This window comes from Schistocerca piceifrons, chromosome X (assembly GCF_021461385.2).
Source record: "Schistocerca piceifrons isolate TAMUIC-IGC-003096 chromosome X, iqSchPice1.1, whole genome shotgun sequence".
Taxonomy (NCBI): Eukaryota; Metazoa; Arthropoda; class Insecta; order Orthoptera; family Acrididae; genus Schistocerca; species Schistocerca piceifrons.
Window position 1 is genome coordinate 325,536,699 of NC_060149.1, and position 24,520 is coordinate 325,561,218.

A 24,520-nucleotide genomic window follows, 5' to 3' on the forward strand; every position below is an offset into this window, starting at 1 on the left:
AACGGAGAGGCGGCTGAAGCGGGAGCGCGTTTGAAAGGTCCCGCGTGGCTTTTGTTAGCGCGTCTGCGCACCGCACTGGCACTAATGAAGCGTAGCGGCCCGCCGGGGAGGGGGCCGGGGCCAGCCAATGGCGGCAGGCGGCGCGGCGCAGGGGTGGGGGAAGCCGGCGGCGGCGGCCGCGGCCGCGGCGCGCGCTCACAGTGAGCTGGGCCTGGCCCGTCGGGGACTAACATGAGACACTGAGCGATCATGCTCGTGGCCGTCATCGTGCTCCTGCTGCGCCAAGTCTCCGCCAACTGGATGTAAGTACGGAAGCTCGTGCAGCCTCCTTTCCGTTCGCCGTTGCCTTTTGCTCACCTTTTTAGGCCGCAGCAGGTTTTTTTTCGTCTCTGTGACGAAATTTACCTTTCTTCCGGCGACTGGAAACGTCAAAAGTAGCGGAAACGCGACGCACTGGAAGGGTCCAGCGTCTGCACGGAAGGGCCTGCGGCGCGGCACGCTCAAACGTAGGCGCTGCACCTCGTGGGCTCTCCGCGTTCTCACTGTATCAGCGAAAGTAGCAGCGTCTGCTTTGCGAAACTCTGCATGCTAAGCTGACAAGACAAACGACAAATGTCCGTACATGTTTCGTAAGGAGCTTATCTAAATATTATCACAAACTTATACTGTAATGTTCACTATTGAAACATAATACTTACCTGTGCAGCGATACACGTATTTTATACCAATGGTTAAACTGGCTTATTAAATGAGACCAGCAGCCCCTGTTAAGGCACTGTTACTCAACACTGTTAATTTATTGCTCCTATTTTGTATATTCGCTCCAAAGAAGAGTGCATGAGACATTTAAAGGTCATGTGCTTTATCGTTTATGCGTCAGTAATCCTGCTCTAATTAAGATATCTGTTATTTCGACATGTTTTATGACTTTGCCAAATGAAAATGCTCTGAACCGATACTATGACTTGGAGATGACAATTTTGAATGTGCCTACTTCTTTTGTTTTTCTTGTACAAGTCGTTGATATAAGTCGTGTTTCTTCTTACGTATTAATACGTTTACTTTCGAGGATTCAAACTGTGCTGCAGTCAATTTGCAACAGCGCACGCAAATTTAGCTTCATTTGTCAAATAATAAACACTAAAGATTTTTCTTTGTCAAAGTGTATACTGTAAATTTGCTCTAAAATGCGTAGTACTAACGTAAAGGTAATTTAGCTAAGTGGATGATCTGTTTGTCATTTTACCCTTAAAATACACGACGAAATAATACTATTTCGTTCTAACAAAAAACCTTTTATTGGTAGGACTAAATAAAAACAAGTAATAAAACTAAGAGGGAAAAACACACGATTAAACGAGAATCTGGCAAACAGAACTGCAACTAAATAGTTGAACATCGCATCGCAATTCGTGGCTCGGAGCAGCTGTCGCATTCCACGGATTCGCAACCTGGCGTACACTAAGAAGCATTTTATTACCACGAAAGGATTACCCCGTTCGTAGCGACGGGTCTGGTTTTTTCCTCATACTAAGATTATTAATGCGAAAGCTCTGAGGCGGCCGTGGAAGAGACACGATACGTAGAACCTGCTTAAGATACCAAAAGTCGTAACTTGCCACACAATATTTCGGGTAACTGTGGATGACACTTACAGGAGACCGTAACAGCATTTGTATGCGTCTCGGGAGTCGTCCACACACTGCCTCTCTTCCTTTTTTGAAGATCGCCACCACATGTCGGTAACCTCTCCAATTTATTTTATAAAATGCTGTAGGTTGATTTTTGATACTGTGAGACGTCGACACGCATTACGCTCCGTTTTCGAAGTAGGAAGGCGGGTACTTTAACATACACTTCAGAAACTGATGTTACATGCCTTATACAAATAATCTTATGGCTTAGCTATGACTCCCCGACGTCCACTTAACGTCATGTCACTTACGGCAGAACACAAATTCTAGGTTGTCGTGTTTGTTGTTATGACATCTCTTTCATCCCATTTGGTTCTTACACAGCAACACCAACTGGTGCGGTGGTTTTCGATAACTTCCCGGGAAATTTCGTTTTAATTCAGTTTCATTGTGATACCTCGCCGTCAGTTGCTCAGAGATCTACTGCGAATTCTAACTATTTACCTGCTTTATATCTCAGTGTTATACACTGCCACGAAACATAGATGTTGTCTATCGCGTAAAAATGGAGATAACGAAATAAAATAGAAAAATTATTGACTGACATTTCTAAAGCTCGCCCCAAAACTCCTTATTACGCTTAAAAAATTTGAGAGAAATTTCCACATTCGACGTAACAGTAACGTATAATAATATTGTTTTACAGTTGTAAAATACAGAATAACTGGTGAAAGAGTACCGTAGCTTAATGCCATAAACTTCTGTCTGAGAGCAAAACGTGCAGGCATCGACAACGTGCAGTGTTTCTCTGAGATAAAATTCCAGTTTTCAGAATTTCTGCTCGTCAATGCCCGATCACAGATCCATGCGGAAGTGTACACGAACCTTCCATTATCCGTGTGGGCACTCGTGTGGAACTTGCCCGCAGCATTCAGGCACCGAAAAATCCTAACCATTCTGTTGCTCGGAGGGTTAAAACACCGAAATGCGCTTAGACTATTTCAGTTATATGTTCATTGACAAGTAAAAATGAAGTTTTCTGGACCTCCCTTGCACAAGCATGTGATGGTTCATGAACCTGTTGCTAAAAGCGCCCCACTAGGTAACTGACACTCAGCACTTCACAAATAAAAATAAATTGGTCCTATTTATTAATATATATATATATATATATATATATACATATATATATATATATATATATATATATATGAAAGAATCGAATGTGTCTGAAGTTGTGTTATTGTCAGAAATAATTATACAGATTTGGTTCTCATCATCGTGTACTTACTTAAATCAAGTGAATGACTCAGAATGACGTATAAATTGCTCCTTTGAAGAAAATAAGCTGTCCAGAAAAAAAAATTTAAGAACTTCACATAATCTTTCCACTGGGATTGTTGAATCTTATGTAAATTAAATGGAATCTTAATTCATATTACAACGTATAAGGATTTCTTTGGCACGTAATAAAGATTACAGGGAATTTGGTTTAACTCAAGAAAACATATCCAGACAAGTTTTAAATGATACGTACAAATCGCTTAATTTTGGCACGTACATTGTAATAACGTTACCTATTTTTGTACCTGATTTAATATTTTCAGTCAGTCACTTCTGATTTAAATCGATAATACGTCACTGACTTTTGTATATCTACATCTACGTCCATACTCCGCAAGCCACCTGACGGTGTGTGGCGGAGGGTACCATGAAGTTCTCTCGGTAATATCAGGACATGTAGAGAATTTGGTTCTCCGAAACGTTCTCGTAAGTTCAGCACTTACGCTTATACGTGTGGGTGCTATACACAAATCCGTTTTGGATACCTACGACTATTTTGTTTATCTTTTCCATGTTCCCTTTCTCATAAAATTGATAGCAGAGTAAAAATTAGACACCTAAAGTGTTGCATAGTAGCTTACTACTCAATCATTGTCTTATTTTCTTAGATGATGGCATAAGTTAACAAACCAATATTATACCAAACTAAGGTTGAATTTTCGCTGTACTGAATACATCAGTCTAGTTGTATAGAGGGAGAAACCCGTAAACAGTGGTTTTACCGTGTTTCATACAACCTGTCCGTCATTGACAAATGATCCAATGATTAGAACTTCAACTTATACATACATACTCCACAATCCACTGCATAGTGTATGGTTACGTTTAGGAAGGAGAATACTCGAACTAAGAAAACAATTATTCTAGCACTATACAGCTTTCTCGTCTCGGGAACATGTCGGTTTAGTATTTTTATGTTTACCCGACCTTTCTGTAATACAATTCTGATTAGAGGTTTGTGAAATCGGTTGAAAAATAAAGCACAATTGGGCAAATCATTATTGAGTTGCACCAACTTCATTGAGCTATAGATGGCGTAGCACGCTTGCATTTTTTTACGAGAAATGTCTTGATCTAGTGTCGAAACTTTCTTCACAATTCACAAGACAAAAATATGTAGTCTGTTAAAACAAAATGCTCTGTATCAGTTGTTTCACATGTTCATACACGCTGAGTCATAACATTCTTTCTTCAAAATTCGGCTAAAATTCAGTGTTTAATACGCTTTTCCTACAGTCACTGTAATTGCAAATATTAATACTCTTTTAACTTGAAACTTGAGTGGAAGAGTATTTCTTATATCAAATTCTGGTGCTGGTCTGCCAGAAGTTGAACTCCCGAACTTCTAATAGCATTTGAATATTTCATATTTCACGACAGACATGCAGATACATATAATTTCCTACAAAAATAATAAACAAACAAATGAGTTATGTGTGAGATTGTAAATACAACGAATCAAATATAAGTGGAGATGAGTTAAATGGACCAAAATTGATGTTGGTTAAAAAGCATTCTATCAAAACCAAAAATACTTTTCTTTCATTTTCATTTAGTGTTTACCTAATGAACTGTTAGGTATATTACTTTTCCGCGTCCCATGGTCCTGATCGATTTGCCCAGGTTTCTTGCGTGATTTGAAAATAATGATGTACGTAACTTCTTTTCGTTGACGTGTTGTTCTGCGAGCTATGAGTCTATACTTATGATTCTTTTCTTCAGCGATGCATAAATAAATAGCAAAGACTGTGTTTAGTATTCTTATTTCACTTTCCAGACTCGTAAAGTGCTGACATCTGGTAATGACGGTAGGGAAAACAAACGTTCATTCGTAGGTGCATCATAATCTGCTGCGACTAGCTACCCTTATCCCCATAGTTGTCGAGTAAAATCGGTTTCTACAACAGTATTTTCAGTGACTTTATAAACAGTGTCTTTTGAGTACATTTGCAACTGTTTCTCTTCTTTGCGCATTATTGTGAAAAGTTGCTGCAGATCAATGATAGAATGCATCTTAAATTCCGAAATAAAAATATTATAATTTTTTCCTTTTTAGTAATGAAACTGGAACTCATTTACGAAGGCTAGCCATAGCTTGTTACTGAAATTGTCTGATTGTTGCAAGCTGGTAATGTATCATTACCAAGGTTGCTTGTCAATGTCCCACAGTTTAGGTTTAACACTTTGGCGTAAGTTAGCTAAGTTACTAAGTTATCTAAGATAGGTGATAAGACCTTTTGTAAAGTAAGAATTTACGAGCTGGACCATGAAGACGAGTATCTTCTGATATATAGTTTACCTTATAAACTACTGATGCATGAGAACGAAAATCTATCATAAGATATTTAGTAGGATGAAATGTCAGTTCAATCTTACCCATTCGTCTGCATTTTCCGTAGGGCCGTTTGTGGCAACATACGTAAGGACCTCGACACTAAAAGTTAGAAACGTTAGGTTTCATGCAAAGAGTATCGACAGTCTTCCTGCGAGGCAGCTTCGAATAGAATGGAAGTTGGGAAGAAATGGAACACATACGTTGTACCTCATAGCGTACGATGACTTATGGAGTAAGATGTAGATAAAGCGGACATCAACCAGGAAATTGGTTTACCCATCATAGTACTGTTGTATGCATGATCGTTTCACCTTCTGGACTGGTTAGAAAAGGCAGTTATGGGGGAGAGGGGTTCCCTATAGCTTATCATAGAATCTGAGCGACGGTGCCATCTAATAGTTGCTAGTGACGCAAATACATACCACGGAAGAACAGACCAGGCATCGAGCACCGAATTTTTGATTGGCAGGATAACCAAATATTTTCAGAAAATGGGCTGCATTTCTCCGTGTTTCAGATGACCGTAAGTTTACTTCGATGAAATAAGGATATTTTGATACACTGTGATGAAACGCTGAATACATAAGCCAGAGCTCTCTGCACAATATTGCTAACGTAGTGGAAAAACAGTAGTAAAAGAGATGCAACATTATATTAAACTTATTATTACCATGAGAAAAAGAAACCTTAAGCAAAAAAAGTGTTGTAGATAATTGACTTTAGTCATTAGTAACGTCCTGAAGAAAATGACAGTGGTTACAGTTTGAGGCAAGAAGCAGTATCATAGTTGTCACATGGGCACCCGACGTCTTCAGATATCACCTGCGACTCCATATCGATGTTCTTGTTTCTTCAAAACCTTATTGGCCTTAAGATAAGGAAGGAGTATCAAAATCAGCAAAATAAATCAGTGAATGTAAAATACACACCCATAGTTGTCTGAAAGTAAGTGCTAATGAAACCGTAATTAATTCTGCTTCGGCGAGAAAATAAGTCTTGATCGTTTGAAGAGCACAAAACCTCACTTATCCATAAACGAGCATGTAAATAAGACTAATGAGCCTAAGGATGTGTTAACGAGTGAAGCAAATATGTTTAAATTTACCGCAAAAGTATGACTATACTTCACTTTTTTTATAACTAGCGTTCCAATTTCATGTGTGTAGTATTTTGACATTATTATGAAATGCTGAAATAAAATTTTTTGAGTAGAAGTCACATCCATGTGTGCAGGTGAGGAGAAAAAACTTGATTTAAAGTTATAAAAGAAAGACTTCAAACCTTCGTACGAGTTGTAAACAAACTCATATAGCTTGCTATGGAAGCACCACAAGGCAGCTTGCCGTTGACCCGAATTCACGAAATATTTTCATTTTAAAAATTACATTAAACGCTAAAAAACTTGGAATCGATTGGGAATCTATTAGAGTAATTGCTATCAAACCAGTAGAATTCCTAGTGGCATTCAGTTGTTAATTGCAGGCTGAATTTTTCACATGCAGTTAAGTAATTTGCTTAAAAGACAGTGCAATCTCGTAACTACATTCAATGCCTCTGGAACGTACCTTTCTATTACTTGGCGACTACTCACGTCTGTAAAAAAATTATTCTTTTTCATCAAGTGTGAGAAAATTCTTCTTAACCTTCACGTAAAAAGAGGTTTCGTGAGCAGTACTTTTACTGGAAAGGCTCCAGCTTTCTCTCACCCGAAATCACTTTTGATGTTTTTTTCTACCAGCCCTTTTTGGGGTTTGGTCTGAAGGTGTTGTACATTTTCTTTCGCGTCATCTGTGACAAAACGCTACACGCTACAGATATTTGTACTATTCCCAGCAATTAAATATTTAATGAAGATGGTAGGATTATTCTGCCTGATATAAACGACGTCTTACTGATTACGCCGAAGAATCGGGCAAGGAATAACTTGTGACATTTAATCCAAATGCGATGACCTCAAATTCAGACCTAGAAGACAAATGCCAATAAAATAAAAAAAGTGTGATCATTTACAGCTCTTTAATTCCAATCCTTTGGTACTATTTTGTACTTCACCCATGATATACGGTACATTTTATTCGTAATTCTCGGTATTACAATTTTCACAAACCTTAGTGAAGCTTCATATTTTCAAGCAAGTTAAAATTGTGCAACGGACTGGTATTTAATGCTGAACTACCTGGAAATATTTAAGTTTGTTATTGGTGCTAAGAAAGATAAAATAAAAAACTAAAATAATCGTTACTGCCAACAGCAGAAGTTGTTCAGTGCTACACGGAACAAGAAATTGCCATGTTATTTGGTCTCCATGGCATGTCATATGCTTTACTGTACACACATCATCTGAATCTGATAACCGTTTACAAAATCAGTCACACAGCTGCTTAGCCAGTTATTTATTGTCAACTGTGACTTCTTTTCAGAAATGCAGCAAGTAGGGCGCAGATATGACTTCAGTCAAGATAAATCGCAGAGAAATCTGTATCCGTACAAAAGACGATTCGTATAGAGAACGTAAAACTTCACGCGTTACTCTGTCAGATCCGTGAATGTTTAATAGGACTTTGCTCTAGTTTAGCAGTGTTGTTTTAACGAAACAGTAATCGGAGATTTTGTGCCGCCAGTCTTGTACGAGTACAATCTATTGCACCTCAGCCAAGATCACGTTGAATGACAAGGCTGCTTGCGTGGGGAACCGTGTTAGTGTGTCTAGTGCATCCAGCAGCACACGTTAGTTAGGCCTGATGTCGAACTGTGTAACTATTTTACGACGAAGAACGACCACCAGTTACTTTAAGTCTAATTTATTTAACTAAATCGCTCAATGTGGAAGGGCTGGAACGGTATCCCTTCCACATTCGTTGCAAAATATTAAAACTATACCATATTCTTTCATATTCTTTTATATGACCTGAAGTGTACTTTAGATACCGCATGAAGTATCGCTCTAGTTTCTCAACGCAATATATGCATACTCCTCAGTAAGGTGCGACACGTTTAAATGTAAACGTGTACATATACCTGATTTCATACATATTTTATCTGACACAGAAAATATCAGAGAACTATACACGCAAATAACTAGGGAGAAAAGTTAGATGTACGTGCGCAAATAAATAGCGAGAAAAAGTGACTTGCTCAGGCTTCAAATCATTATCTATCCTCAAATTTCCTATCCTAGTATCTGAGTAGGACTCAATCAAGAATTGTGCAAACGCCTGTAAACTGATTTTCCACGCAGTTTTGAAGACTTGCAGCCTGTAGAGTAAGTGTAGTAGTCGAGACGTATGAAGACTGTATTGGCTGAATATTCCGCTACAAAAAAGTTAGGAAAATGTAAGAGAACAAAAATTGTTTATTGATGCATTTACAGATTTGAAATGAATAAAAATTTACATCTTTCAAATTAAAGTCAGTAATCTAACTATCAACACTTTTTATTTACGTCTTTTCGTACCAGTGCGACAACGGCTTTAACATAGTATTGCAAGGCTTTTAAGAGGACTGGATTGTTCATAGTAGAAACCAAAATTTCGCCCTCTCGTGGTTGCCTTTCCTATCCAATATGTGTCCCGTATCCATCGACTCACATGAAAATCTGATAGAAAATCAAGCGAGCGATACATCGTTTGGGTGCAGTGAATTAATCTGTTTTATACATAGCTAGAACTATCAGAGGCCATGATCAACAATTTGTACCAATTCCTGTCATTAAAGGAGCACATATTCCATGAAAACTATATATGTAGTCGCTCTGAGACAGCTTTTTTCCGTATATGTTAAGAAACTATCACTTTTGGTAACACGGCACAGAGCTTTTAGAACATAATGTAACTTAAAACGTTTCTTAACAGTGATGTCTGGCTTTTCGTCGAATCGTCAACCAGCGTTGTGTGGAAGCCGTTGATACCGTCAGAACTGAGGTAGTTTCATTTGTACACTATGGACGGAATTAATCTCCGTAAATATGCTGAATTTCACATCAACGAAGAGGTATTATTCCATTCCTATTACACTGGATGCTTGTATGATGTTTGTAACGTTTATTCTACCGCTGTGAATATTTCGTGTGCCATGAAATGTCCTGTATCTTCCCAGGCACTCGTGAGCTTTGTAAAAACAGGTAGTTCAACATTAAGTACCAGTCCGTTGCACAATTTTAACTTGCTTGAAAATATGAAGCTTCACTAAGGTTTGTGAAAATTGTAATACCGAGAATTACGAATAAAATGTACCGTATATCATGGGTGAAGTACAAAATAGTACCAAAGGATTGGAATTAAAGAGCTGTAAATGATCACACTTTTTTTATTTTATTGGCATTTGTCTTCTAGGTCTGAATTTGAGGTCATCGCATTTGGATTAAATGTCACAAGTTATTCCTTGCCCGATTCTTCGGCGTAATCAGTAAGACTTCGTTTACCGCAGTAATTTGTAACACATATGCAACCATCACTGCTGAACAATCTAACGTGGGACATAATCGAGAAGGGTATAAGTTTTCTGGTTTCTGTACACTGTAAACTGACTCGCTGGAATCTATTTCCAGCAGTCGGAAGCACAGGAGACAGCGTCGAACCATCGACACAGAAGGTCCCCATCCGTTGCAAGGATCCAGCGTCGAGGCAATGTGATGGTCATGACGCTCGTCGCTTCTAGCTACTAGTTTCACACACGCATCGCTGCCGTATAAGTATGACGCGTATGAACAAATATTTCATGGTATTACAGCAGGAAGCTGATCACTCTACCGTGAACTCATGAGCATGCCGGGGCATCGTTTGACATCTGTCATGCACGTCGGACTTGATTTCATGTGTCCGCTTAATGTGACAGCTCTCTGACTAAGACTGGCGTAAACCGACGTATTAGGGCACACAACACAATACGTTACTGTACTTGCATGTACGCCGTATCTCTGTAATCATAACCATCTACAATCTATTACTTCACTATTCTATGTGGTGTCTCCGCCAGACACCACACTTGCTAGGTGGTAGCATTTAAATCGGCCGCGGTCCATTAGTATACGTCACACCCGCGTATCGCCACTATCAGTGATTGCAGACCGAGCGCCGCCACACGGCAGATCTAGAGAGACTTCCTAGCACTCGCCCCAGTTGTACAGCCGACTTTGCTAGCGATGGTTCACTGACAAATTACGCTCTCATCTGCCGAGACGATAGTTAGCATAGCCTTCAGCTACGTCATTTGCTACGACCTAGCAAGGCGCCATTATCATTTGCTATTTATCTTGTGATGCATGTACCGTCTGACCGATGTTCACCAATTATGGATTAAAGTTAAGTATTCCAGAAGCTACGTACCTTTTTTGCTAGTCTCTATTCCTTTAACTGTTCCAGACCTCACGCCAGCCTGCGTGAGGTTAAACGCGTGCCTTCGGCTTCCTCTCATAGTGGCTTGGCTGTCTTGCCAAGTCACAACATTCTACACATAATTCGAACATAGAATCGTTCTAGCCATTATTCCTGTACATTGCAGTTTTCCGAACGTTGGTGTAATCACCCGTCTGGAGAATCTACAACACAAAAATCATTTATTGGTCATCCTTTATGTCGAGGAGTCGGTCACGTTGAGGTTTTCGCCCTATTGCACACAATAATGAAGCCATATTGAGATCGCATGGATAGAAAAAACGAGCACATATCCCATAAAGTCAATTATTAAACTAATTTATTTCTTGCTATTACAGCCATGAAAAGTAACAGCTGCTTTGTTTCTAATACATACCACCAGTGGATGACAACATCATCGGGCTTTCATGTATTCTCTCCAGTAATACCATGACCGCTACTTTAGCTCAGCGTTTAATTTTTATACTTTCTTTTTATCCTGAAGTTCAATGTGTAAGTGTTTGATTATATGTTTAAAGTTCAAGGGCGGCCCTCTGGCAGGTCCTAGATTTCTAATTGCGTTTATCGTGACTTTCACGATTTTTAGTGACTTGTGTGTGTTAAAATGCCACGGAAGGTCGGGTTTCCGATTATTCCTTAGAACTTCTTCTGTTTCTGCGTGGTTGGGCTATTTCAGCTTAGGAATAAGGCGAGGACGTATTACCTGTACTATAAATTCCCCAATAAAGCCTGCAGCGTTCGAACCGATCTGCGGATTTATGATTTCATTACTTAATAGTTGTAAGATACTGCAGAAAATGACAAATGTTGTCGTTACCTAAGCATTCGATTAACTGATTAACTGTAAACACACGCAAACGCGCGTGCACGCACGCGAGCCCGCTCATGCACACATACACACACACACACACACACACACACACACACACACCGTGCATCGTGCGCAACGACTATGTCATGGAGTCTCCCACTTTTAGTTACTGTTCCTTGAATTTTCTGTATCTCATCTTTATAAGACTTTTCAGGCGACAATCAGTACCAAGAGTCGGTAGAACGACAGTTTTGCATACGATCTCATCCTTCAGTAAATTCTACTTACATCGTATTCTTTCGATAGAACTCACACTGAAATTTATTTTTTCCCACCACTAGATTAATGCCGTAATTTCACTTTAAATCTGACGATTGCAGGTGATTCCAGTGTCTGACTACCAACCGTGCCGGCCGAAGTGGCCGTGCGGTTAAAGGTGCTGCAGTCGGGAACCGCAAGACCGCTACGGTCGCAGGTTCGAATCCTGCCTCGGGCATGGATGTTTGCGATGTCCTTAGGTTAGTTAGGTTTAACTAGTTCTAAGTTCTAGGGGACTAATAACCTCAGCAGTTGAGTCCCATAGAGCTCAGAGCCATTTGAACCATTTGAACCAACCGTGTAGGCAAACGATACTGACCCTTTTCGTCTACTAAGTTGAGGGTCATTTTCCAGTCGTATCAATCGCTGATCACCAGTCAGGCTTCCTGCAATTTATATTAATTTTCTAACAACCTGTTTTCCCAATACACAACAGCGTTGTGAGGCTTTTTAGATGCATTAAACTCATTCATGTAATAGACATTAATGAGACAAAATGGCTGTTCATTCAAATGTGGAACATTTCACTGCAGTCTGTGAACCATATGATTATTAATAGTGAATAACAGTCGCAACTTATCAAGCAATTATGTGGCAAAGAAGTGTGTCAAAGGTAACTAAATCTTTTTTTCACTGCCCACGACGAGACTGAACGCCACCTTGTGGCAATGCAGGCACGTGATGCGGTAAGGAAAGTATACCAGCGGAGTAGAGACGAATGGGTAATCATTCTAGTGGGTATCCCGTCCGGGAAGCAGACGGGGAAATCCACTGACTTCAGTGACTTTGACGAAGGACGCATTGTTATGGGACGGCCCCTGAGAATGAGTACCTCTAATACAGCGAATTTGGTCTGCTGTTCGCCTGTTACTGCTTATGAGCCTCTACGGAAAGTGGTGAACGACGGTGTTGGACGTCCACACTTCATCACAGAACCCTGAAGCCGGAGGCTCTCCCGCTCTGCAAAGAAGGCTAGGTGGTGATGTGTAGCAGATATGACGACAGAGTCCATTGCTGGTGCGCGCACAAGGGTTTCAGAGCACACCGTTCAGCGCTCATTGCTAAACATGGCTCTCCACAGCAGACGGTCGTTACATGTTCCCATACTGATCCAATGACATCGTTCATCACGATTTCAGTGTTCAAGGAACTATCAAGATTGGACCGTGGGTCGTTTAAACTCGCCACCTGATCAGATGAATCACGTTTCTTTTTACACCTGTTCGACGGTTGTGTCCAGTTACACAGTCATCCTAGTCCAACGTCTGCGCACAAAACATGCACCGCTCTGTGGACGAAGGCTGGAGGGACCAGTATTATGGTACCGTGGACATTCACCTGATATTCCGTGGTACCTGTGGTAGTAACCGGAGCCGTTATGACAGCTGTAGATTACACGAACACTGCTGTGGACCACCACATCCCTTCATGCTTGATGTTTTACCGACGGCAAAATAACTGTCCGTCTCACAAGACCAGAATCGTTCAACAGTTGTTTGAGAAACATAATAGTGAAGTCACCTTGAGGTCTGGACACGGAATCGCCTGTTATGAAGCCGATGTAAGGCGTCTTGGACACTGTCGAGTACGAGCTACGTGCCCCTATACCACCGGTCCGTAATTGGCGGGAATTGCGTGAGATGTGAACAGACATTTGGTACTAAATACCTCGGAAACGTACCAAGGTCCTGTCGAATCCATGCCACGCAGGATCGCTGCTGTATTTCGCCCCAAAGGTGAACCAACACGTTATTAAACAAATGGTAGTAACGTTTACGCTCATCATTGTAGGTCCATACATTAAATGCTGCCATACATCTTTATATAAGAAATGAAGGGGTCGTGTGTTTTGATATTGAACCCATAATACGTTTGTGTTATTCCTCATATTTGATTTATGCTCATAAAATCATGGTCCAGTTCGACGTACTGAGCTTGATTGAGTCTGTTACACCTTCCTGAGTCTTTAAATCCTCTGAATCGTCTCCAGCATTAGCCCATGCCCATAAACCAAATTTCACCAATAACGCAAATACGGCCGTGTAGGCCTACATTCTATCATAATACTTTTGCCAGAACTGTTTCAGATTAAACGTATGCATTGTTGAAAATCTCTTCAGAATGGCTGTTAGGAGGACTCCAAAATGATTTCAGTAGCTAAAATCACAAAGTAAACTATACATACCATATTAATAATAGACGTATCTCAAAGGTTATTTCACATATAATTAACACCTTTTTTCTGTATTCTGCGTGGCTGCCTACTTTTCCATCCTTATGGTATTTAATGTGTGTAAATGTCTTCTGCTTTTAAGAGAACTGATGCGATACCGTACTCTGCATGTGTCCTTCCGTTGGTCAACATTCTGAAGCAAAACTTCAACATACATAATTGCTGCTGCTGAACTACATGGCATTAGCGCTCGCAAGGTCACAGCTCTGGGGTGCTGCTCGGAGATGCCATTCCTTAGAACCGTAAGCTCTGCAACTTTCACCACCCCTTTATGCGTGAAAGTTGTGTTTCAGAGGCAGTGGGAACTTCGGCTTAACCCCCTGAATCCCGAGGATGGCTTTCGATGCAATACAATAGATGGCCATCAGGCTATGTGGCGCTCGTCACTTGTCATTTGTATCAGACTTGCTCAGGTATCCAAGGCTCTGTCTAGATACAGATGTATTTTTATAGCTGCTCTTGGAATAAACACCACGTGAGACGGATCGAGAGGATATTCCTGATCAGCCCTCAAATAAAATGAAACCAAGAATAAGGGACAGGATACCAGTGCGCCACATAGTAAACCACGCACTAAACCTCAGTCTTCCCTCTCACTCTTGTGAAGTCAAGACGAAGGTTTCTAATGCATTGATATATTGACCACACTCCATTAAGCTTTATGTTACGACGCAAGGATCCATCTGATTGTAATGCTTGTTGCCTTCTCCCGCAAGACTCAAAGTCTTGCGCTCCTAAACCACACTTCATTGTAAGGCTGTTCCTCGCACTGTTGTAAGTTTTGGCTGTTACGTACTTCACTATCACCTCTAGCAGCAACAATGACTCTAATATAGCTAGGCTTCAGGTAGACCTGAGGGTGGTTGATAGTTACAGGTATTTAAAACCATGCTGCCTCAACTCTATGCCAGAGTTCATACTGTTGCTGTGAGTAATGGCGTGTCAGGCTCTCGGCAACCCATGGCTATATGTCTACAATGCTTGAGAGCTCTAGAGAAGTAGCTTGCCAAGGCTATAATCGAATCTCCTTTGTATCGAGGTAGGTCAGGACAGAACGGGCAGCATTTGGTATTTTACATGATGAAAGAGAAATTCCGACATCAGCTCCAATCGGACATTGAAATAAATACAAAAGTAAGAATTTAAAATTTGTGTCGGACCAAGATAGGACCCTGGCTTTACCGCTTATCGCGAGCGGTAGCCTTAACCACTTCGGCTATCAGACCACACTGCCCCTCCAGTCCAAATTCCCATATGTCACACACTACATACGTAGTGTCCCGTATCCATTATTATCATTGCTCGCAGCCCCACCAGATTCCAGCAAGAGATAGAACAGAGTGGATCCGCATTCAGAGTACCATTATTTCCTTCCAAGGAGCATATGTACTGAAGAGCCAAAAAAACTACACCTGCCTAATATCGCGTAGGGCCCTCGCAATCACGCAGAAGTGCCGCAAAACGACGTGGCATGGACTCGAATAGTGTCTGAAGTGGTGCTGGAGGCAATCGACACCATGAATACTGCTGTACTGTCCATAAATCAGTAAGACTGCGAGAGACTGGAAATCTCTTCTGAACAGCACGTTGCAAGGCATCCTAGATATGATCAATAATGTTCATGTCTGAGGAGCTTGGTGGACTGCGGAAGAGTGTTCCTGGAGCTACTCTGTGTATGGTGTTGCACTGTCGTGCTGGAATTGCCCAAGTCCATCGGAATACTCAATGGACATGAATGGATGCAGGTGATCAGGCACGATGCTTACGTACGTGTCACCTGTCAGAGTCGTATATAGACGTATCAGGAGTCCAATATCACACCAACTGCATACGCCCCACACCATTACAGAGCCTCCACCAGCTTGAACAGTCCACTGCTGACATGCAGGGTCTATGTATGCATGACGTTGTCTCTATACCCGTACACATCCATCCACTCAATACAATTTGAAATGAGACTCGTCTGACCAGGAAACATGTTTCCAGTCATCAACAGTCCAATGCCGGTGTTCACTGGCCCAGGCGAGGCGTAATTCTTTGTGTCGCTCAGAGGGCTGCACTTCTGTCACGTTGAATGATTCTCTTGAGTCGTCGTTGGTCCCGTTCTTGCAGCATCTTTATCCGGCCGCAGCGATGTCGGAGATTTGATGTTTTACCTGATTCGTGATAGTCACGCTACACTCGTGAAATAGTCGTACTGGAAAATCTCCACTTCATCGCTCCCTCGGAGATGCTGTGTCCCATCGCTCGTGCGCCGACTATAACACCATGTTCAGACTCACTTAAATCTTGATAACCTGCCATTGTAACAGCAGTAACCGATCAGACAACTGGGCCAGACACTTGTGGTCTTATATTCGTTGCTGACCGCAGAACCGTATTCTGCCTGTTTATATACCTTTGTTTTTGAATACGCTTACCTGTACCAGTTTCTTTGGCACTGCAATGTAGCCGGCCGGAGTGGCCGTGCGGTTCTAGACGCTACAGTCTGGAGCCGCGTGGCCACTACGGTCGCAGGTTCGAATCCTGCCTCGGGCATGGATGTGTGTGATGTCCTTAGGTTAGTTAGGTTTAAGTAGTTCTAAGTTCTAAGGGACTGATGACCACAGCAGTTAAGTCCCATAGTGCTCAGAGCCATTTGAACCATTTGAACTTCAATGTATTTATGTGTGTGGTATCTATTCTTTCGGACATGTCGGAAAGAACAAACACGACACCTATAAATACAGTTCTGTTATCTTTTTGAAATGTAATGTCATGGAGATCTCGAAGATATGACACAGCCATCGGCTTTAACACGTAAGAAATGCAATGGCTGCTGTCCAAATTAGCAGCTATGCGAACCGGAGGTGATAATCTTGTGTACCCAGTAGCCCGCTATACCATCACACCAGATTTGGGTGTATGACGAAGGCGAGTGCAATTTCGCAGTGGTTAGCACACTGGACTCGCATTCGGGAGGACGACGGTTCAATCCCGCGTCCGGCCATCCTGATTTAGGTTTTCCGTGATTTCCCTAAATCGCTCCAGGCAAATGCCAGGATGGTTCCTTTGAAAGGGCACGGCCGACTTCCTTTCCCGTCCTTCCCTAATACGATGAGACCGATGACCTCGCTGTTTGATCCCTTCCCCGAAACAACAACCAACAACAACGAGTGCAATTTCCGCAACGTCTATTTGGCTCCAGGCCTGCACAAAAAGGCATGTGTAGAATCGGGATGCGTCTGAAAAAAAAAGAAGACTTGGTGTCACTTCTGTGGTTGACTGCATCACCGATGGTGCGCATCTCTCTTCTACCGCGACAACGAAAATGGTTCAAATGGCTCTGAGCACTATGGGACTTAACATCTGAGGTCATCAGTCCCCTAGAACTTAGAACTACTTAAACCTAACTAACCTAAAGACATCACACACATCCATGCCTGAGGCAAGATTCGAACCTGCGACCGTAGCGGTCTCGCGGCTCCAGACTGAAGCGCCTAGAACCGTTTTGCCACTCCGGCCGGCCCGCGACTACGATCAACGCGCAGAAAGTCCATGAAGTTCCAGACGTCATCGTACTGACCGTATGGACACTTGTCTTGTTGCAAGAAAGTCAGTTTCGTGACTCAAGGTACATGCTTGGCTGTCGCATCCTGCAAGTTCGAGCGAACAATGTAATGTCGCGCAAAGAGCAACCAGAGTTGATAGCCAACGATCCTGCCGCTGAGGAATTCTGGAACTTGTTGGAAGTAGTTTCCACTTCTTACAGGAGCAATAACACGATCTTCTCATAAACAGCCAACATTCAAATGCGATTACTGAATGTCTAAACCACGGCGTAATTTTCAGTTATACAGAAACTATAGATAGATAGTGTAATTTCTTACAGCTTTGTCTAGCTGCGTGGAAATGCTAATCATTCAAACATCCAAGCAAGCAGAATACTTCATGTCAATTTGACATTTTCGCATGTCGCCTTCATGGTACTGCAAGTTATAATGCGCAGCGCTGTACTGAACTTCGGTTCACAAGAAGCGCAAGGACCGTCCGCTTAAGCGGTTTAAAACTTGATAAGAAGAGAATGAGGGATAATGCTTTAGTAATACAAAAGGGTTCGCTGGAAGTGCAGTTCACAAAGGGACAGTATATATGGTGAATTTTTAAAATATGTTCACCGAGTGCTCTCATGGCGTTTAGGCACACCTGAAACAAAACTAGGAACAAAATCTGTACAATGTTACAAGTGATGGAAGCTTCTTAGGCGTCATAATCGCAAGCAATCAAATTATTATCATTAGAGCCCGAATTTTCAGACACTATCAAATCGTAAAACATGCATAGTTTCATTCAATATCGTATCACAAAATATGTATAATGAGACAGAAAAACAATATATATACGCGTTGTTAAAATTCAGTTCTATATTTCTATTCCCTCCTAAAGCAGTAACCAAGAACCAATATCTCATAATATTCTTCACTTAAACTCTTGTGTTATCTCATAGAACATATTTGCAAATAGAAAATGACCTTTCTACACTGCGCTACACAATGAAATGATCACTTTCTCGAATCCCGTATTTGTTGCCCATTGCGGCGGTGTAGTTTCAAATTTAGCTCAAAGGTGCCTATAATGTTACTCTGAAATGGTGCTAAAGCGTCGTGCTCTGAGACGTCACCATCGGGCTTGGCGACACTTCACGATCCATGCGAAATAGAGGCCACAGCTAAGAAGTTCATGTGAGATGTAAGGTGGGTTAATGATGTAATATTACCACCAAATTTCACCACAAATAAGCCCAGTGTTCACATCACGAGACTTTTTTATGGGTGGCCGAGGAAAACATTTCTGACACTGACGCTCAGTGGCTCCACGAAAAGGCCTCTGGAGGTGGCATAAAGTGTGCCAACGAAACCACCTCTTCCCTTGGGGCGTTGATTCCCGCACATTTCTGTGAGCAACAGGACGACTTTCTTGACAATCTGTCACACTGCTGACATCCCTCGGGACGATTCACCGCTTCTATAAGGACATCGTTTGCCTGTAGCTCCAGTGAACATGATCGTAGCGCTGCAGAACGTACGATAATGGCAATTTTTACTTTTGGGTACAAGTTTGAATATGGTATTACAGCCATCCTGTTTCGCGCCCTCTGTGGCATGATCAGGTGGGGGAGACTGACATTGACACATTCATGTATAAAATGGCAAAGAGTCCATCGAAGACTCCTCCAGGTCGGCAACACCATCGATGCGACTCGCACGTCTTTGTTGGGCACATTAAATATGTTCCTGTACAGAGGGAGGAAGTCATGAAATCCTTAGCGCCGGCGTGGCAGTCATCCCTTTCGACATCCCTTAGCAGACGCTGGTTCAGCGTCGTAGTGCCACCTCACTTAGTGGTGTCGAAATGGTTGCCTGTCACACTGACGCCTAGGAATCAGTGACTTCCTGTGTCTGTGCAGGAACATTCTTAAAGAGTCCAGCGAAGAACCGCGGGTGGCACACAGGGTGTTGACGAAATGGGGGACTTAGAGGGACCCTTTCCCGTTTCATTCATGCATGTGTCGATGTCGCATCCCTCTCACCTCTCCCTGCCCCTCCCCACCGTGATCACGCTACAGGAGGGCGCGAAGCAGGAGGGCTGAGAAAGCATAAATACCCTTCGCTGCATCGGATCACGTTCAGATTTTGTCGAATAGTCTAGAACAATCCCTGGTGGTTCCAGCCTGTACACCGGAGAAAAGGGGTGCGATCACTTTCAGTTTGGTTGTAGGCCCAATATATTCATAGAGAGAAGGGCTGAATTGTCCGAAGGGTGTCAGCAGTATCATAGGTTGTCAAGAACATCATCCTGTTGGTCATCACACTGGAAGCTGTCGCTTTCGACCGCGAAGTGTATAGGAATGAATGCCCCAGGGAAAGTCGTAGTTCCGTTGGCGCCCTTTATGCCACCCTCTGAGGTCTTTTTGTGGCGATACTGAGCGGCGATGTGTCTAAAATATTTTCCTTCGCCATCCATAAAAACACCGCGAGATTTCAACTCTGGGTGTCGCAGTTCTCACTTCCACCGCATAGGAGACAAAATAAAGGGCAGAATGTTGATAAGAGGGGGTGTGACGACCTTTCCTTGGTATGACACATCCACGGTGGCGTTGGGCAGAATTTTGGTGAAATTGGTGTTAATGTAACATCATTAACAAATCTTACACCTTAGATGAACTTTTGAGCTGTGCCCTTTTCTTCACCTGGATCGACACCTTGCTGTTTGAAGCGTCGCCGACCCCGAGGGTGCCGTTGCAGGATACCATGCTTTTGCACCATTACGAAGGAAGGTTGTGGGCACCTTTGACACAAATTTCAAACTACAGTTTCGCGACTGGGCTACAAGTACGACGTTTCGAAAAAGCGACCCTTTAATTATTTTATGCAGTGTAGTTTGCAAGAAGTTAGAAGTACCTAATTAAGTGAAAGAAAGTCGATAAATTTCAGAAGCCGTAACTAAACTTTATAATTCGACAAAAATGTCCGAGATACACGAATTCATTAGATCCCCGGCGGTAAAGAATTCAGCTGCTCTCCTTTGTTAGCGACAGTGGAAAGTGTTGCAGTAATGAGCGACATCATAATACAAACGCGGCACACAATGGTTTAGTAACGTGTTGTTGCCATATTTACAAAAAAATTGTATGAAACAACGTGCTTCTCACAACAGAAATGTTTGGCTTATGAGGACGTTCTAGATCGTTATACTGTCATATTTTTAATTCCAACAGTCGATCTGCGCAACTGTAGAAGGGTTTAAATGTCCCTGATGGATTTGTTACGCGTGTGACATCCAGTGATTAGCTCATGTTCGAGCTCACTGACCTCTGCTGCTACCACTTCTCTACGAACAGCACAAAACTCACAGCCTCCTTATACACTAGGTGGTCTTTCTCATGTGACATCTAATGGCCAATTCCACAATACATAGGCGTATTCGAATACTTCTGATCAGATAGTGTATATCATACCGACCTTAGCAGGGGATATAGGAGATGATTCTGATTTGTTCAGTTTGTGGCAGAGTGCTACAGAAATTTTGAAAAGCCTCCAATCGATAGGTGCCCAGGGCAAGGAGAAAACTATCTAGCGAACATCGTAAGATGGATTTAAGAGTTATTTTTCGTATAATTGCCTGGAGATGTGTCGACTCTGGTCCCATACAGATGGTTAAGATTAGAATACATCAGTTCAAATGGTTCAGATGGCTCTATGGGACATAACTTCTGAGGTCATCAGTCCCCTAGAACTTAGAACTGCTTAAACCTAACTAACCTAACGACATCACACACATTCATGCCCGAGACAGGATTCGAACCTGCGACCGTAGTGATCGCGCGGTTCCAGACTGTAGCGCCTAGAACCGCTCGGCTACCCCGGCCAGCAATACATCAGTTACAGCTGGTACCGAGTTTGACAAATTTCCTCACTCGAACGATCCATGATTGGAGTGGGCTGAATACTTAGTACAGGGTGTCTCTCCTACGAGACGTCAGGAACATTTCCTCAAGTGTTTCGGCATATATTTAGAATTTCTTTTTTGCAACGTGTAGCTAGAGTTAGTCCAAACAAATACTGCTCATCAAGCCTTTCGTGCGACTCCCAGCGTCGATGGAAAGTTAAAGCATATTCCACAAAAAAAAAGAACGTGGTATTTTACGTGACCATTCGATAGAGCGGTCCCAGGATAGTCTGGTGCGTTATTCGTTTTATCGATTCGATGTGTTAACAGGAACAGTAAAACATGGAGAATAGCCGGTACTCTGGCAGCCCTGGCCCGCGCTGGCTGCTTCTGCCGCACAGAAGCATTGCACAGTCGCTGCTGGAGCTATTAAGATTAGATTCGATAAAACGAATAATACACTGGACTAATTTGGGGCGGCTCTATCGAATGGATACAGAAAATTACTATTCAAAAAATTTTTGTTTGTAAAGGGAGACAAACTGCCGCTCTCCGTCGGCACTGGGCGTCGCACGAAAGGCATGATGAGCAGTTTTTATTTGGGCTGACTACTGTTACATGCTGCAGAAAAGAAACACCAGAGAAAAGCGACTGACGACCCATGAGAGAGAGATTCGGTACAGAGGGTGAGACGTATAAAACGTATCCAACTTCTGTTTCGTGAACTTTTTAAGATATCGTACAAGGTCTGCGGTAAATGTTAGTACGTAATCTTGTTGTACGGTTAATATTCCTAACCTGTATCAGCCGAGATACTGAAGGAACGAAGGGCGATTTGATTTTAACGTCCCGTCGACAGCGTGGTCATCAGAGATGGAGCACGAGCACGGATTACGAAAGCATGGCGAAGAAAGTCGACCTTGTAATTTCCGAAGGAACAGTCCCGGCATTTGCCTGGAGTGATTTAGGGAAATCAAGGGAAACCCAGATGTGGATGCCTAGACAGTCTGCCTCCGGATCAGAGTGATCAACGCGGCTGACTGCCATATGGAGGACCCGAGTTCGATTCCGGGTACGACCAGGGAGTTTTCCTTTGCGGTTAGACTGGTTCAGGGTGCTCTCCAGCTGCTTGACCGATTGGTAGCGGCTCCAGGTCCCCAAAACTGACAAAGGCGGTGTGATGACACGTGCCCTCCGCACTGCATCGAATAACGCCATTGTCATAGATTTGCCAGGGTCTGTGGACAGAGTTTGTTACCGTTACGGATGATCGGTCAGGAATTTGAACCGTCGTCCTCCCGAATGCGAGTCTAGTGTGCTAACCACTGCACTACATCGCTCGGTTTGAGATGCTGAAGCAAGTGCAGTTTTTTTGAGAGAACGATATATTCTGTATTGGCTTTTGCAAGCTCTTGAAAAGACGACTGGAGTGATATGGTGCTCATTAATGTTAGTGAAAAAAGTTTTAGCAAAAGTATCTGAGAGATGCGCTCGAATTAAAAGGCAAGGCCACCGGAATTGGCTAGTGTGTCATGAGCTCCGCCAAGTGGGAATGTCATGAAAGCTCCGTCGTTATATGGAGAAATGAGGTAAGCCAACACTACTAAGATAAAACGTATTTCCTTTTGATTTTACTTTATACGCCTTAGACACAGCGTCAGCTAGAGAATGTTGTAAATGGCACTATAGGCTATTTTTTAGCTAATCATAAGGCGCTCAAGGAAACTATTTCAAATATGTGTACGTTCCTATGTTTAAGTGAACAACTTTTGCGGAAACAAATATATAATTTTAAGGTTTCATACGAGAGAGCCCCACATGGTGGTGATTTCATTTTAATAGTCGATCCCTCCGCCTTGCCTGTCACTTGTGGCACATTTCTCAGATAAATTTTCTGAATTTTTCAACGCCAAAACTAACAAGCGTTGTATCATTGTACTGGTACCCATATTTTCAATAGCTTTTTAATGCTTTAAAAAGAATTGTTTCCTTTCATTAAAAACAAACATACTTGCTCCAATACCTCGGTTGATGCAAGAGTTACGAGGTTTAAACATGCAACAAAATTACCTACCCTTCTGCGAAATATTATTTGCCGCAAATCTTGTTTCGATATGTTGAACCGTTCACAAAATAAAATGGATGGTTCATCTTATGCTCCTCAGACTGTATAGCATAATAAAACCGGACAAGAACGAGTAGGACTTGCGTTCGGAGGGTACCGTACAACTTTAATTATGTATGTAGATAATAATAATGATAATAATAATTCCGTGTGGCTAAATTGCCTGGTGCAACTGTCTCTATCAGACGCCACTTCGGAAAATTGCTGTCCCTAATTTAGCCCAGTAATCCATCCTTGGAAAGGGATCTAAAGTTTAACTTGGAATCCGAGCTACATGCCGTTTCTGCCGACTTCTTACGTCGTTGAGAGGTGAAGACTTGGATATAACGAAAACCGAAAATTTCGTGGTCCGACAAAGTTGCAATCCCGTGACCTCTCGAGTTTTGAGACACACGCTTTATCCTTAGACTAATAGGCCCGCCATGCACGTTCACAGTTCCTCTATAGATTGTGATGAGCGAGTTTGCGAGTATCAAAGTATGTAACATGTATGACCGTATCTTTTGATGGGATTCACTTAGAAGCTTACATTTTTTACACCGCCAAGGGACGGTACATCTTGGTTTTTTTATATAAGTTTCAACATGATATCCGTACCTGTTACTGAACAAAAGGGATTTTAACAGATGGGCAGGCGGAAAGAAATGTCAAAAAATATTTCTTTTGTGTAATGTAATTACAAATTAACAATTTTAGGATCTTTTCGTTTTCTTGTAGTGTGAAACCTTGCTTCTTGCCAAATTTTATAATTCTAGGTCAACGGGGAGCAGCCGATAGGTTTTGATGAGTGAGATTGCGTGTGATACGTATGGCCGTATTTTTCGACTGCATGGACTCATAAGTCGCCATGGGACCGCAGACCTCGGTGTTTGATTTAAATTGCAACTTGATACCTCTACTTGTTTCTGGGTAAAAGGGTT

General features: G+C 42.1%; 1 protein-coding gene across 2 annotated transcripts in view; it reads left to right on the forward strand.

The window, feature by feature from the left end:
• Positions 1-207: 207 nt before the first annotated feature.
• LOC124722496 (protein Wnt-16-like) overlaps positions 208-24,520 on the forward strand; it is a 766,358-nt gene continuing 742,045 nt past the window's right edge. For both annotated transcript variants that reach the window (XM_047247650.1, XM_047247651.1), the window contains exon 1: positions 208-302. In XM_047247650.1, the coding sequence (XP_047103606.1) occupies positions 250-302 (53 nt within the window). In that variant the 5' untranslated portion in view covers positions 208-249. The remainder of the gene's footprint in view (positions 303-24,520) is intronic.